The sequence below is a fragment of the Phalacrocorax aristotelis genome, chromosome 3, assembly GCF_949628215.1.
Source record: "Phalacrocorax aristotelis chromosome 3, bGulAri2.1, whole genome shotgun sequence".
NCBI lineage: Eukaryota > Metazoa > Chordata > Aves > Suliformes > Phalacrocoracidae > Phalacrocorax > Phalacrocorax aristotelis.
The window spans coordinates 82,112,787-82,130,174 of NC_134278.1; the positions used below are offsets into that span (position 1 = coordinate 82,112,787).

Below are 17,388 nucleotides of genomic sequence, written 5' to 3' on the forward strand. Positions count from 1 at the left end.
ATCTTCCAATGGTGTACCTTATCTCATGTGCATAGGAAGTAATGTCTTCTCGCTGCTTTTTTCTGCACTCTTCCATGTTCCTTGCTGAAGATTTGCAGGATGTCAGGAATGCCCTGTGGTCCCTGTTAGCTTAAGAGTTATCTGGAAAAGAGGTGACCAAGAAAGTCATGCATTGAAATGTGCTTTTGACAAATACATAACAATATGTGTTCCCTAATGTGTTTTCTGACTATAATGTGTAAGCAGTAGAAGACACAGGAGCACATCACAAAAATGTATGCTTGCAAATAGAAGAGCTTTCTTTTATCTTGCTTATACAGGGAAATATCAGCCATTGAGTATAGAGGATTTTTCCATCTGGGGCACCTGTCTTCTAAGGAGTGGAGATGCTGATGGTGTGCTGCCCGCAGCTCCTCTTCCCAGGGTTGTGTGCGATGAGGGCTGGTTCATGTTTGGCAAATCAAGCCCCTAAGGAACTAAGTGTAAATTCATGTCCTATGGCTTACGAGGAGAAATTATCCCAAAATAACTTTTGTCTACTGCTGACAAAAAGTAACTGGCTAAATCCCAAATTATTACATCCCTGTGGAGCTTTGCTGGCTTCAGAGGAGGGGTCCTGTTTATATCAGTTAGGCTCCAGCACAGCCCCTTCACCCGGTGGGAGCTGCCAGCCCCAGCCCAACCATGACTGCTTCTTCAGACAGACCACGACCTCGCCATCACTGGCTGCTGTTCACAGCATGGCACATCAAGTGGAGCAAAGAAGGAGTTTGTGGAAGCAGGCAGCTCCCTCTGCTTCCTCTGGCCAGTGCTTGTACTTAATGCAAAGTGGTTTAGCTTATAGAAGCCTTTACACTAAATGACTTTATCCTAATTACTGCACTACCTCAGTTATCGCCCTCACAAACATTCCCTTCAGATCAGCATACCGGCTGGGCCAGAAATCACACAATTGATGTTTTGGTTTCCACTGCCTTATCTAAATCCAGTTACTGCTCAAAATGAGACTAAGTCAACAGACTTAATTGAATTAAAAGGCTGTGAGACAACCTAGAGATTTGTGGCTGTGTATGTCTGTGCACAAGTTAATCACTAAACAAATACTTTGCAACAAACAGAGCTGGGCTGAGCAGGATAGGTTTTTCTGTGGCCTGGAAGCTCCCGACATGCTGGGGTTGCACGAGGCATTGTTGGGGTTGCACGAGGCGTTGTTGGGGCTGGCAGGAGGATTTAAACAGCATCGCAAACAATGTACCACCATGGAGAAAAGCTAGGGATGGATAATGGAGCAGGCCATGAACAAACACTTCTGCTTGCTGCCTAGATCAGGAGATAGCAAAGACCCTGTAGTAGTGGGCAAAAATAATCGCTCCCCTGTAATTGTTGCTAACTGGATATGCAAAATAGCCCTCCTGGCACCCAACAGCTTGGAGCAGGGTGTTTCTTGATGTCCTTAGCTCATTTCTGGGGAGGCAGCTGCCAAAGTCCGGATGTCCCTAGCTCTTACAGGCATCACAGGTTTTTTCCCAGGCTGTACAGCCGTAGCATTCCTCCTGGCTCTGCAGTTCAAGAGAGAAAGGTATAAATGAAATATGTGGGAATGGCCACACCGGGTCAGGCCACTGCTCCACCTCACCCCTCTTCTTGTCTTCAATGCAGACCTTGAGTAGACTCTTAGAAAAGGCCATTAAAACCTGTGTAGGGTCATAGCCAGGGTCTAGTCCCCACTGTGACAGTGCTGTGCAAAGCTTCTCCGGAGCTGCAGGAGTTGAAGGACAAAGCCTTACTCTGCAGTTGCAACTTGCCCTGGCAAAAATCTGTGCCTCTCCTTTTTCTACCACCTGCTTGGTTCAGAGGCCCTGTGTTGGTGCCTGGTGCAGCTGCTGTTTATGTAGGCTGCAGTGGAAATGCTTGGATTCATGCCAATGGTTCATTTTAGCCGGTGCAAGAGGGGAGACTGAAGCTGCAAACCTCCTAAAACAATCATTAAATATCTTCTAATCCAAGATGACTGACATACTTTTCTGGCTGGCAGGACTCTATCAGGTGATGAAGAACCTCAATCATGTTCTTCAGTAGGCAATGACAGCCTTTCAGACATCTGAAAGCGGCTTTCCCATGAGCAGTGTAAAGAAAGAGCCTTGCCATTTTAGCTAGGGGGGTTGAACACAATTTTGTCTGGAAAAGCTCATCCCATGCTACAGAGAGACACCGTGCCTTGCACAGGCCACCCACTTGTCACCACAGTCTAGCTGGGGGCCAGGGCCTCTGGCTGTTAAAATGCGACTGCAGCAGTGTCCTCTAAACAAAGGGGATACTGAACTCAGCTAGATCCTTCCACCCTAAGGGAGACCACAGATGCCACTGTTGTATTTACAACCCATTTGACAGTTCCTGCCCTTTGGTGCACTGTACAAGCAGACAAGAGAACTTTTCTACCAAAGCCAGGAAAGATGAGGAAGGTGATTAGCTTTGTGATCAGGTGCTGTGTGGCCAGAGTGCTATGCAATGTCAAAAGAAACTTCTGCCGAATGCCCAGGTTGCAGGACACAACAATAACACACAGTGCTATATTTCATTCCTTTAACAAATGCTGAATATGCAAAGGTTCCTTTCCCAGCTTCTGTCTCTGTCTTGGAAGCTGGAGAAGAGCTGTGCGTATAATTATTTTCAGATGCCATCCACTTTATTGATTATCTGAGTGGGATGCGCAAATAATGGCAGCTAATTCCAGGAGCAGAGATCGAATGAAGCTTGCTCCCTCTTGGGAAAAGCTGAAATAAAACCACCATATGAATGGGTCATTGAAAACAGGCTGGAATATATTCCCTATAGTCATTCCAAAAGTTCAAGGGCAGGGGAAAAGAAAAAAATAAAAAAAGGAGCTGTCTCTGTGTTCACTAAACTTCTAATATCTGAAAGGGCTTAAGAAAACACACATGCACTTTTTTTCATACAATCATGGAAAAACACACTAAGCTTTTGACTCAATGGTTTTGTTTTTCCAGCGAGTCCCTTCCAGGTTCCACGTGCCATCTTATAGTCACGTCTGCTGGGTGAGCTTCGAGCTAACAAACTTTAGAAGAGCTCTCTCTGATTTTGCCACATCGAGTTTCAAGTATCAGCTTGCTGGAAGTGCAGTGGAGAGGGAGGAGGGAGGGAAGTGGTGCGAGCTTTGCCAACACACCTGCACAAGCTTTGGGCTCTCCTGGACAGTCTGTGTGCTAATGATGTATAACCTGTAGAGCCTGGCAACACACTTGCTGAAGACTATAACAGACAGACTATGCATGCCTCTGATTTCTAATTTCTTAAAACAAGTAATAAACCCCTCATCCCCCAACCCTGTGCTGTAGGTAAATGCTTAGGATGGAAACTGAGATGTGTTCGCCTGGGCAGAGCTTCTGCCAGGGCAAGGGACAGATGACAATTTAATTATGGTATTTTAGGTCTATGCAATTCCTCCTCTAAAGCAAAAGGGAGGAAAAAAGCTAAAAGAAAGACAGAGTTCATTTCAGCTCCAATGGTCTGCTAATTTTTCTTTTGACTATTAGAGATGCAGCTGGATACTATTTCTAATCCACTTTCAGATTTGCTTGAATTAAAATCCCAGATCACTGCTATGTTTCAAGAAGAAGCATGCATAGTAGCCAAGGTTTATATTGCAATTTCTGGAGTTATGGAATGATGAGCTCCAACAGAGGAAAGTGTGTTGTATGCCTGAGTCCTGGGAGAAAAAAAAAAAGGTTGGCATCAGCGTTATTTGGAATTAGAGCCCACTTGTAGAATAAATAGTCTTGAAGTTAATACAGTGGGCTACGTTTTAATTTGGTTCCACCCACTAGAACTGGTGGGTATGGAAGAGCAAAGCTGCCATGGTATGGACATTGGAATGGGAAGTGCTATTTAATTACAAAGCCTAAATATTTTTGAACTTTCACCTGAAATTTAAAAGTTCCTCCATTAGTTTAGGGCTTATTTTAATAAGAAATTAACTTTCTGACTAAAATAGCACAGTAAGACTGCCCTTGTTTCAAAATACTTGTACTTTCTCTATTACTACCTGAATCCTAGTCTAAAAACTGACATTTCTCCTCTGGTATCCTGTTTATATCTAAATCCAATAGCATAGTCTTGTTAGACTTTGCCATCTGGAAAACACCATAACTCACATGAAGTTATGAATCCCTATATTCTCTGGGCTTTCATATCTGCCACGACAATTCCCAGCCACTGCCAGGTGAAGCCAGCCAGCCAGTATTTACGGAAAGTGAACAGACTAATCATTTCCAATAGCAGGACATGATTATGATATAATTGCAGCAGTTTACACTGACATCCAAGTAGACGGATAAGAGCCAAAAATTGGAATAACGGCTCCACCCATCTACCACCCAAATGTAAACAAGCTGGCATGGTTAAAAAGAGGACTAGAAGACAGAGCTCAGGCGTTCTCCTTCAGCTGTGTTACGGTACAATTGCCAAGTTGCCACACAACCTTCCTGCCAGGCAATTTATCCAGCTGTAAACTGACCCTTACTTCACACAGAAAGTTCAGCGGCTTCTTTCAGTATCAACTTCTTCTCAGGGCTAGAAGTGCATTATTATCAGTAAGAGTGAGAAATTGTATTTTGGAGATTGGGTGTTGTAGGGTCACGACTTTAAAACTGTTAAGTACCTAAAATCCAGCTCAGCCTGTGCTATGATTGGCACTGTTGTAGCGTGTACATGTTACTGCCACCATGGATAAGGGAATACCTGAACAGGGGAATGAAGCTTATATGAATACACCTGGAGGTGAATGAGACTGATAGCTTTTACAAAAGATACAAAAGACCGGGCAGTGGCTGCTTTGCTGATGGACGATTGAAAATCCAGAGATGGATTGCAAGGAGCTTGATGTGGTGTCGAGGGAAACTAGGGTAGGTCTTCGGTTAAAATAAATCAGTACAATGGTCCTGATACTGAGCAAAATCTGCTAGTTTATACTAGCTTTGTGAACTATTAGACCCTTTCAGAGCAATTTCTCACAGGAGAAAGACAAAGTTTTTTCTTTCAGCAATACTAGAGTCAATCCCACTCCACTGTGAGGATTTCCCTCTTTAACAGGAAAAGAGAGAACAAAGCTATCTACATTTAGGTAGGAGTGGTCCTGAGAACAACCTTGAAATTACCCTTATAACTTACTTCTTTGCCTCTCTACAAGTTGGCCTAAATTCGACTAAATTAAACTGTTCCCCAAATTACATTTCCATCAAAGGCATGACCCTGAATGAAACAGCATCTGTTGTTTGTTGATGCATCTTTGTGTGCAGTGGTCCATCCATTCCTCCTGATAGCATCACCAGGAGAAAACAGTTCCTACTTGGCTTCAAGTTCTCACTCCTAAACCTGAGACCAGCTTGGCCTGAGTATGGCCTGCAACTGCATCTCTGGATATCACAAACCTCCTCAAACAGGCTGGCTAAAAGGATGAAGCTCTTATGGAGACTGGGGCAGTTTATACTAGTGGAGGATCTGGCCTGCAAACACACCTGTGGTGTGAGGACAAATAAAGGCTCATGCTCCAAAGCATGGTGAGCTCCTAGTCTCCTAAGCTGTATGAAATCCCATTTCCTTTCTACTTGTGCTAAACGTAAAAACAGAAACAAAGACACACACCTAAATAAACAGAAAAGCACAGACAGCAGAAGGGGAGGGAGGCCCTAGTGCAGGTTGTACGCCAGCTAGTACAGAGAGATGTTTTCTATTTGTGGTCCTTCGTGTGAGACCTTGCTGTATCACACGGATGAGAATGTGAGTGGGAGAATTGTTGGACAACATTAGTTTTACAAATATCTCACAATTGCAGAAACACCTGCTTTACATTATTTTTCTTGCTGGTCCACAACAAAATTCCTCCCTGGTCAACAGCTTTCAGCAGGCCTCGTTTCCTCCTTCTCTGTGGATGGCTCATGTCACTGGTTTCTAAATCCTGGGCTGATGTGAGATCACACCCGAACGTCCTTGAGTAGGAGGGGGAATACAGAAAGCAGAAGGGCACTTCTGCACAGAACCAGGCCAAAAGGTTGGCTAGAGGACAAAAGCGACATGAGACTTCTTACCATTGGGTGGGAGCAAGGGGACAGGAGGGTTACCCAGGCCAAATGGATGGATCTGTAAGACCCATCTGTTTTCACCATGAAAACCTTAGAGCCCACACCTATGCAACACACACCACTGCAGTTACCACAAGTTATTACTCTTGGTCTCCACCGCTTCCTGTGAAGCTGTAATGGGTCGGAGACAGTATCCAATGAAACCAAAGGGAGCCTTTCCATTAACTCAATGGGCTCTGGATCAGGCCCAACATCTGTTTGGCCCTCTCTGTATGCAGCATAGCCAATTTATTCTTTATCCATTTCTGGGCCTCTCTCTCCAATAAGAGTCCATATTTTTCCTACTTATGGTTGTCATTAGCCACACTAAGCAACACCCCCAGAAAGAGACCAACCCCACCCCTTTGGCAGCCAAGCCCTGGCGTGGCTTTGCTATAAGTGCTGCCCCAACCCCTTATCATTCCAGCGAGGTTACAGTCTTTCTTCCTTCTTCATATTTCCAGGCCATCCCTCTGAGCTGCCAAGCTCTTCCTACTCTTCTCTTCGTACCAAGCATAGAGCTGGTTGTTCTGCTGTATTGTAAACTTGATCAAGAAACAATGCAAAAAAACCAAACAGAAAAGTCGAAGAGCCTGTACAACACCCAAAGAGCACTGTCAGAGCCGGAAGTGGATCTCTGAACAGACATTTCCTACCTTAGTTGATGACAACCCAGGCAATGACTTCCCTGGCAATCCAAAGCATGAGGGACAATGGCCAACAGGCAGCTCTGTAGTCTTATATTGGGGTCCAGAGCAAGAGTAAGAGACCTGGCAATAATTCTCCAAACTGCCTGTATAAGACCATCCCCACATCTCCTCAGGCGTGAACGTATACATTGTACCAGTCACAGTTCTTCAGTTTCCAACCAGCCTCACTAAATTTGTGATTCCCATTGCAGAGACTTTGACAGGTCTTTTCTAGGTTCCATGCCGACAGCAACAGCATTTGCCCGTGAGTTACCATCCATTCACTGAGTAATATGCAATATTAATTTCTTTGTGATTTCACTGAGCCCTTGGATCCCAGGGTCCTTTTTTTACATGTCACACATGGATATCCGTGCAATGAAATACACGTCATTGACAAGCAGAGCAATAACCCTTGTTGAGAAGCTGAGGAGCTTCTTACAGCAGAAAAAAACAGGTCTCCACTGTTAAATCTATACATTATTCCAGACATAGAGCTGCAAAGTCGTTTTAGGTACTGCCATTGTGTGAGAATCCCATGCGAAAATACACCCTCACCATGCCCTGAAATCACATGTGTTTGAAAACACGAGCACGATGCCCGAGGCCAGATGTGTGGACTGGCAGGCTGCTGGCACTGTGCATAGGCACATCTGCATGTCAGGTAGTTACTCATCCATGCATGCTTCCCTGATAAAATCTGGATTGCCTAAAGCTTGTATTTTCACTCGTTCCCTTATCAAGGTATTTACCACCTCCTGCCTGTGCCTCGCAGACTGAGGGTGTTAAACGCTCCCTTACTCTCTCTGTGGTACAGTGAGTTCAAGCATGTAGGAGCTGCTATACAGGATGGGATTTCTAAACCCACTGGAGTACGCGGTGGGTGGCTGCTGGCCTGGGCTTGATAGGATCTCACCCCGTTTGTACCTGGGATGTTGCTCTTTTGATCCTGATGCTGGCTTTCTGCAGCTGGTGGGCTCCTTCCTGTGTTTTGGGGCATTTGTTGTGGTGTTTTCTGCTAGTCCCTGATTGCATTTTGAAAGCTGTTTTCTCCTGTGGAGGGTTGTACCCTGGTGTAGCTGTTGTACAGCTATATGAGGAGAAAGATAGTTTGGGAAGAAGTTATTTCAGGAATGGCAGAAGTGTATATTGTGCCTCTCTCTCTAGATATATATATACAACGTCTTCTTCTCTCTCTCCAAAATAGAAGGCATCTCTCTGTCTCTCTAAATAACAATATTGAGATAAGCACACAATCACAAATGCAAGCTGCCCTTGGAAACATTGAGCAGTCCCTTTCCAAGAGCACCCTACACCTCTTTCCCACCCAGTGCTGATACCAATCATCTATTTCAGCCAATGGCTCTCATACCCTCCTCTTCCCATCGCTGTGAACCCTGCAGAGGGTGTCCTCAATGCTGCTGCTGTTCCCTCCAAGCCAGATAAAAGGGGAAAAAGGGGGACAGGTTCTGAAATGCAGTATCTTTAAAATTATTAATTTCCTTCAGAAAAAAATATTATTTGATTCCCCATTGAGGAAACCTAAGCAACACATCTGTTTTAGTTTGATTTCACAAACATGGTAAATATTTCATCAGTTTAAGAATAACATTTGTGGAGATTTATTAGCTGAGTTCACACTGAGTTGGGGAAGGACATAGTTTATTTTGGGATGCTGATTCTCCAAACAACGTTGCCCTGAACAACAACTGTGAGCATTACACTATAGAAATATAGCTTGGTGTCTATCAGACTTAAAAGGAAGCCTTTTGGCTAAACTCAAACAGAATGCAATGAAATGTGATTTGATTTCAGAAATGGCACCAAGTTCTTTTAGTTCAAAAAACCAACAATATAGAATTTTTCAGGCTTCATATAACAATTTTTTCTTCTGACATTTCTGCTCCATTTTTTTAATTGCCATTTGGGATGTAAGGGGAAAAATGTCAGAACTATCACATAGGGTAGATTTCAAAATGACTTGAAATTTCTGTCTTGACACAGGCTGGCTGAAGACAGAGTGATCTCCCCAGCTGCCTTTCCTAGAGCAACTGCCCAGCTGTTACCAGCTTGAGCAAACTTGTTTGAATCCCACCACTACACCCCCCATACATGCAGTTCTCTTGGGATGCTGGACAACACTTTATGGGGCCCAGGAAAAACACCTTTATTTTAGAATATTTAAACCCTGTGTGGTCTTTCTGCTGAAAGGTGTTAGCCTTGGATCTAAGATTGTTGTCATACTTGACAGTGTCCATCCTGGTGAGAGTACTCTGAACCCCACCAGCTGGCCAAAACAAGCCCTGTCCACTGGCAGGGGTGAAGGAGAACCAGGCAGGGTTCATAGGGCTGTTTTTTCCCATGAGTTTGGTTTTTGGACAAGCCAGCACTGAAATCAGAGTTGTCTGCATATCTGAGGTAGCGTTAATTAGGTGCCAATTGCAATGAAGACATGACAACATGGGCTTCAACAGGAGCTGGCTGTCTATCCTGTGTCCAAGCCAGACCTGCTTTGCATCCTCCCTCCTGTTGGTATAAAGACTAGCTAGGCTAAAACCAGCTTGTGACATGCCTGCTCTTTCTGTGGTTTCTCCTCAGACTCTCTTAGGAGCTGCATTTTTTTGGAGGAGTTGTGCACCTGCTGCAATCCCTGCCTGCATGCCTGGTGCTCAGATCATGGGGAGGTACAGCTCTAAGAGGCTGCAAGCAAGAAGCACAGGAAAGCAGATGCTTTGCAAAATGCTGATCTGAAGTTTTGTCCTGTCCTGCAACCTCCAAAGACAGGGCATGAGAATAAAATGTAGGGAACCATGTAGTGTGAGAGAATAACTCAGAAATTACTCCTGTAGTGAAGAAACCACATAATATATTCAAGATGTCAGAGGTTAGCCGTGGTGCATGTGAATCATTCTGCAAATACCTCACCTTTAACTTTACCGTCGTAATTAGATTACAAAGTTTTTATTACGGTTTTAAATTCTGCCTTTATAGGTTGCTGCCCAGCTGTGCACTTAAATCTGGTTTTATCACACTTTCTGAGCTCATCACGTTTAATTCTGCCCCTACAATGCTGGATTAACTTTAAGGGTCACTGAAGTCAGAAGTCACTCACCCTTGCCCTACTAATGGATTCACACTATCCCTGCACGGCCCTGAAGAATGGTGTGTACAGTAAACTATATTTATTGGCGTGGTGGAGGGGAAGAGGCCTTGGGGTGGTTTATTTACTCCACCACTGTGCTTAGCTATCAGGATATTTGTACAGATTACTGCATTGATGAGATGTTGTTTACCTCCATGTAATAGCCTACCACAATGAAATCTTCTCAGCAGCACTGGTCTGAGAGCTAAAAAAGGAAAACATTTAGGCCTATCTATGAGAAGTGGATATCTGATTAATGAGGTACCTGTATCATCTGAGCAACTGATCAATTGTCTCCATTCAGAAATCCAGAAATCACACCCTGCTGTCGCACTCACTCCTGCCAGAAAGCCCAGACCTTGTATTTTATGGATCCTGTCTCTGATATTTCAGGCAGTCCCAGAAGACTGAAAAAAACATTATTTTTTTCTAAGGGTGACTTCTTCGATGTTTCCTATCATCAAGAAAGCAGGGCAGGGCACAAATTAAACTCTTCATCTAAACAACAGTCATCCCCAGGTTTTACCTCAGTCTGTTTTTCTTCTTTGACCAGCAAAGATTAGATGGGTTGATGTTCAAAACCACCCAAATGAGATGACTCATTTTCCTGGGAAATTAATCATGTAAATAGGCAAATAAAGGGGAAACCATATTCTTTCTATTAAAAAAAAAAAAAAAAAGGATAAATGAGGCACTGAACATCCAAGTGATTTACATGAAGTCACAGGGGGAGCCTGAAAGGGATCTGGGAAATAAAACTAGCTTCAGTTGAAAGGTCATTTCTCTCTCTCTTGCAGGGTAATACTTTGAACAGAATTAGAACAGACCTGAGCCAGAGGTGGACATCAGGGACTTTACTGAAAAATGGAGAGCAAAATTCACCTCTGAGTAATGCCATAACAATTTTTGACCTTTGACATTCAATGACTAGACACAACATTTTTGGAACGAAGGTTAATAATCTTCGGCAATATACAACCTTCTTTCAAGGAATGTGTGGTGATTAGGGCAAAGAATTTCACATGGTCACAAAATAGGTATCTCAGAGTCCTGGGCTTATAAAATACTCTATTTCCTCCATTAATTGTGTCCACGTGGAGCTGTAACTAAGTAGCTGAAACAAATAAAACCAAAGTAATATTGTTTCCTTTTAAAATATTTCACTTAATTTGTGGAAGAGGTTTGGGGTCATTAAAAATAGACCATCTCCCATGAGGGCTTTTTCCTTTTCTTCTCCAAGTCTCTCAACCAATCCTTAGTAATGTGTATAGCAGCACACTCCTCCTCAGCACAGCCCTAGCTGGAGCCATGCTCTTGTTTGATTCAGCAGCTCCTGTTGTGCTCGGCAACGAGGGCAGGCAGCTTGTTTGGCAAGCAAAGCGAGGCCTCGGTGTCTTCTGATGTGTTATTGCTCTGAGATGACCAGTGTCACTGACTAAAATTTCCTCCTTCCATTTCCAGCTCTTTAGGAAACTCCACCTCTTCCTCCTGCATAAAGATTTGGCTATCACAATCTATGCTTTTTTAGTGGAAATGACAATATGTTCACTGATACTGAAGGTACAAGCAATGCCTAGACCTCAGCTAGAGCCTACGGAGTTGAAGCTATTGTGCAGGCACTTGGCTTCTTCTGGTGGATCTTAGTCTGTTCCCTAATCTTCCAAAGTAAGCTATGAATCAGTTACAGGAGACATCAGAAACCTCTGTGTTATCAACAGAGCATGACAATTCCTTTCTCCAAGCTAATGTCAATCATAAAATGGGACAAAGCATACAAGACAGAGGTAAAGAGCAACCTGGAGCAAGGGCGTATGGCTGCAAGAACAACCTCCAGAGACATCAAATGATTCCACAGATTCCTTTCCTGTTTAACATAATTTTTTCACCTTCATCAGGACATCTTTTTCCTCTTGAGTCCACTCTTCGAAAAGGAAGGCATCCACAACAACTACTTTCTCAAACAACAAAAAAAGGGAGATCTGGTGATTCCACAGTCCCTTGTGAGCTCTCCCATTGCTGGTGTGCTCTTACCTGGGAAGTGCTCATGGTGCAGTGCAATTGGGGCAATGCTGAGACCCAAGGGTGGATGGTGAAAGGATCTGACCAAAGGGGCCCAAATATGCAAGTGCTTACATGAGTTACAGGAAGCTTAGGGCAGAAGTTGAGACCATGATCTCTGCACTAGCAGTTTCACAATGTAGTAATGGCCTGTTGGCCCCCAATGTCCTTCCCCTCGCCTCCACTAGTGATGTGGCCCCAAATACTCATCAGGTATCTGGGATAGATGTCATGGTAATTATGCTTCATCCCTGTTTCATGAAGACATTTCCATAAAATTGGATCCTATGATCCCGCTCCAAGTTTCTCCTTCTCTCTTGTGGGCTCAGTCACATTGTAGAAGAACTTATGCCAATGTTACCAGGCAACAACCAAACTGTCCATGAGGGCATCCCGGACAGAAGATGTAGAGGAGTTCAGAGGCTCCCCCAGTGCTGGGTCACTCCAGTTCTTCTCACTGGTTTTGTTCTTCTTCTGGTGGTGAATTCACATCTGGAAAACTACTGGTGTCCTGCTGTTCACTAGGGTCACCACTGGGAACTGGCATACAGTCTTGTAAACTGTGATTAGATCTACAAAGTAAACTCTTGTTATGACCTCTCTCAAGGTCTTTAAAAACACATATCCCCAACTTCTGTGATTTTATTAAAATTCTTTCATTTTGGTAATAACATCATCATCCACATTTTCCTCTCTCCCTCCTCCTTTTTCTGATCATAATCATGTTAGGCACAATAAAAATATCCTTCCATAATTCTCTCTTCTCCCCACACTCTCCAACTCTGGGCATGAACACTCTCCTCCTACCAGAAAACCAATAAAAATGCAAACAGCTTCTCTGCTCTGGATGAGCTGAACCTGGAGTGTAGGGCTTTTCTGGACCATATTAAAGGGTAACTATCATCAGTATTACTGATATTAGTTGTTATTATTATTGCTTATGCTAGGGTCCCCCTTGGAGATGATTGATAGCCAAGGTCAAGGCTTGATGACTGTTCAGATGCTGTGCAGAGATAGCGAGAAGGCTGTCCTCAACAGTCTGAAACATATCTGACCAATGCAGACACAAAACGGAGTGCAGAGCATTGTGTGAGACACACTGGCAGTGTGCGAACCAGAACCTAGCTCAGTTAATCCTGTGTCACTGCCAATCCTCTGCTGCCTCTCTGCATAATTTGAATTATTCCTTTTGCAGCCTCTGCTGGTCATCAGAATGGCTGTACCAAATGCCTTCTCTTAATCTGAGGGGCAAATCCCAGAATTGCCATCGCTCAGCTCCAGGAAACACAATCCTAGCAACTGACTGGGATAGCAGTGAGGTTTTGCCAAAAATCTTGTCTCCACTGTAAGAGCCATGGGAGAACTTGAGTGGGATGAAGATTTCTGCCCTGAGTGCATTTATTCCAGAGTATAATATTCTGCTCCAGGCAGGCTGGCACTAGTCCTGGGTGACTTCAAAAGAGCTAATTCGGGATCACCTCTTAGCCCATAAGAGCTGAGAGGGAGAGCCGGGCCTGCCAACTCTGCAAGGACCAACAACAGGACTGGCTCAACAACAGAACTCAGAGGGTCATGATCAATGGAGCAGAGTCTGGATGGAGGCCTGCCACTAGTGGTGTTCCCCAGGGGTCTGTGCTGGGTCCAGTCCTGTTCAACATATTAATCAATGACCTGGATGATGGGATAGAGTGTAACCTCAGCAAGTTCACTGATGATACCAAGCTGGGAGGAGTGGCTGATACACCCGAAGGCTGTGCTGCCATCCAGCGAGACCTGGACAGGCTGGAGAGCTGGGCTGAGGGGAACCAGATGAAATTCAACAAGAGCAAGTGCAAGGTCCTGCACCTGGGGAGGAACAACCCCATGCACCAGTACAGGCCAGGGGCTGAACTACTGGAAAGCAGCTCTGTTGAGAAGGACCTGGGAGTGCTGGTGGACAACAAGCTGACCCTGAGCCAGCAATGTGCCCTTGTGGCCAAGAAGGCCAATGGTATCCTGGAGTGCATTCAAAGGAGTGCGGCCAGCAGGTCGAGGGAGGTTATCCTCCCCCTCTACTCCTCCCTGGTGAGACCACATTTGGAGTACTGTGTCCAGTTTTGGGCTCCCCAGTTTAAGAAGGACGTGGAACTCCTTGAGCAAGTCCAGCAGAGAGCTATGAAGGTGATCGGGGACTGGAGCATCTCCCATATGAGGAAAGGCTGAGAGACGTGGGTTTGTTTAGCCTGGAGAAGAGAAGGCTGAGGGGGGATTTCATCAATACCTATAAATATCTAAAGGGTGGGTGTCAGGATGATGGGACCAGGCTCTTTTCATTAGTGCCCAATGACAGGACAAAGGGCAATGGGCTCAAGTTGGAACATAGGAAGTTCCAACTCAATATGAGAAAAAACTTCTTTCCTGTGAGGGTGACAGAGCAGTGGAACACGCTGCCCAGAGAGGTTGTGGAGTCCCTTCCCTGGAGACATTCAAAACCTACCTGGATGCATTCCTGTGCCACCTGCTCTAGGTGTCCCTGCTCAAGCAGTGGGGTTGGACAAGATGATCTCTGGCGGTCCCTTCCAACCCCTTCCATTCTGTGATTCTGTGATTGTGTGACGAGTTTAGGGACTGCAGCACCTGGAAAAAAGGCATCTGACCACATCAGGATAACTTGGCATGTCTAAGCCATTCTGGCATCCTCTGAGAGACAACATTCAAAACCTGCATACCTGACAGAGGACTATGTATTGCCATACTAGATTTGTAAAAACTGGTAAAGAATATTATTAAATATTAAAAATGTTATGATTGTAACAGAATAGCCCACTCAGACGTATCATGGGAACAAAAGAGGTAAAGTTATCCAGCAGCAGTTTGCTCCGCAATAGGAACTGTGCATGCAGATCACATATGCTTATACAGACATTTTCTGGGTTGTGAGTATCTATGTGTCATAAGTGGAGAACAGACATAAAAACACACTTGGTTTTAAGGACTGAATCGCTTGGCTTTGATAAGAATTTTATCTAGATAAAAACTGAATTGATTGACAGCTCATATTTCTTGGGTTTAATGAGCTCATAACTGCACTTTAATTAGATTAATTACCAAAGCGTAATATTACAGGTATGTAATGTAGACTGGTAATATAGTTATACAATATATTATATATGCTATACATAATAAAATGCAACAGGTAATATAACGCAGTTTTTCTTGAGAATTATTACTAGGATTATCAGTAGCAAATATTCAGCGACATGAATAGAAATTTCCTTTAAGTAATGTCTTCAGGGTTTGGCCTTCCTCGTTTAAGCTTTTAAGGACAATGTACATATGAGGAAAATGTGAAGGCTGTAAAATATGAAATTATTTGTAGGCTAGTGCAGGATTTGGCTTCAGTAAGCTCAGGGTCTAAGTCCCTCCAAGATGTTTGGGCACCTAACTCCCCTTTCAAATTTCCATGTTCGCTTCAGAAATACAAATTTTCCTCTAGCTTTTTCCAAGGCTGGCTCAAAACTCACAGCATTTTCTCAATCTATTTATTGTCTGCATTCTGGAAATTACTATTAACAGTCATCCAGTGTTTTCCTAATATAATTGTGTAGATCTCTCCAGTGACACAATTAGCATCTGGGAGAAACACGGTAGTGTGCAACTGTGTCTTTAATTAGCCTTCCATTTTGAGAAGAGGTGCTATGTGCCAAGGCAGTTATTACACCTAACAAGGACAATGTATTTACAATGGGTGTTTATACAGGCTAATTCCTTATAAAAATACCTTGACAGAAAGTGCTCCGCCTGCCTTCATGTACCCTATCGCAATTGCCAATTAATATTATTGCGCTGAAAATGATCCTATCAATTAAAGTCTCTTCTGTCATAACCACTGCTCCCTGCATAGCTATGCCTAATTAACCTGCTGCTGACTCACATGCCAGGAAGGATGGTCATCAGCTAGACTTTGTCTTGCCGATCTGATTTCCACTGTACCACCTGGTTTTACCCAGAGCCTCCCATTCAGTGAAGCATGTGTCTCCCCTGAAGCACGCTCCCCTGTCAGTTTGCCTCTCCACTCAGCAATTCTTACAGCCAACTACCGCTGCCGATTCAGGGTTTAAAGTTATGTTCAGGTTCGTGGTAAAGTTCTTATTGATTTAATTGGTTAATAAGGCTGGCCATAAGCATTTGAAACCCAGTGCCATTCTGAGTCACTTTGTCAGTCACACCAGATAAAACACGTTTGCGAGTGCACTCTGTGCTTTTGGACAAAATTATTCTGCAGGACACTGCACACAATGGTTGCAGCTGTTCTCAATTTTCTGTATATTTGTCAAGCTAAAATGATGTTTGTATTGCTTGCATAAATAAGACCTCATCCTTCAAACTGAAACAGTGTGGAACTGCTGTGCAGATCTGGTCTCTGGGAATTGTGATGGGACTGGGAAGGACAGCGGTGAAAGCCTACCATCAGTCCCGGAGGAGTCAGGTTCAAAGAATGACTTTGCGTTGTGAAGACACCTTGGGCTTGATTTTGGGCTTGTATCTAGGTATGTGAGGATACAAACAGAAGTCTAATGGGATTGTCAAAAGAACATTACTCACCCCTCAGGAGACCATCTCTTTTGCCAAAAAGCTCCTGCATGGCTCAGCTCAAATTGCAAAACCTCCATGTTCTTCTGTTGCTCATCTGTTACAAGAGAGATAATTACAGAGGTGCTAAGAGGATGAATGTAGTAAAATCTGGGAGGTGCTCAGAAAAAGAGTGTATAAGATAGATGGGGCATGACTAGTTACTCTTGTCTCAAGGCATGCCTGAGCTCTGTAGTGAGACAGACACGACTTCTGGCCTACTGAAAAATCAGCTGTGATGTCTCAATGGCAAAGGGGGTTGGGTGAGGGCTCTGAGGACATGGGGTTGTCCTCTCCAGGTTTGCTTCAGATCAGCTGCTGGGACATGAGGACTCTGAGGCTTTCTTGGGCATTTTCAGTGATCAAGAGATCATCAGGATAACCCTGGAGGACAACTTTGTAAATCAGATTTTTGGTGTCACTCTGTGCAACTACAAACATCAGAGAGTTACATGGAGGGAAAAAACCCACCCCAATCTCCTCTTTTCCAGTTCTCCAAGAAAGACTAGCTTAAAATATGAAGGAGCATCCCAGCTTGCTGGGCTGTCCTCAGTGATAAAGCTGTTTGCCACATGTTGCTCAGTGGCACTACAGTGATTATGTCAAACTAGCACAGCAGGGGAATCCATTCTTCCAACCCATCTAGCTGGGGCTATGCAGAAGGAATCAGGATCTTAAGAGGAAGGATGTCAAGTGATGAGCCACTGCCTTGGGACCAGCTCTGCAGTGTATGTTACAGATTAAATTCTAG

General features: G+C 44.1%; 1 protein-coding gene across 5 annotated transcripts in view; it reads left to right on the plus strand.

The window, feature by feature from the left end:
• The window catches only part of BMP2 (bone morphogenetic protein 2), a 123,193-nt gene that overhangs the window by 86,229 nt on the left and 19,576 nt on the right, over window positions 1-17,388 (plus strand). Inside the window, exon 5 of one of the 5 annotated variants that reach the window (XM_075088204.1) lies at window positions 13,222-14,533. The exons of the other annotated variants lie outside the window; for them this stretch is intronic. Within the exon in view, the coding sequence (XP_074944305.1) occupies window positions 13,222-13,375 (154 nt within the window). The 3' untranslated portion in view covers window positions 13,376-14,533. Of the gene's footprint in view, window positions 1-13,221; window positions 14,534-17,388 lie in introns of those variants that run through there. 5 annotated transcript variants of the gene reach the window in all.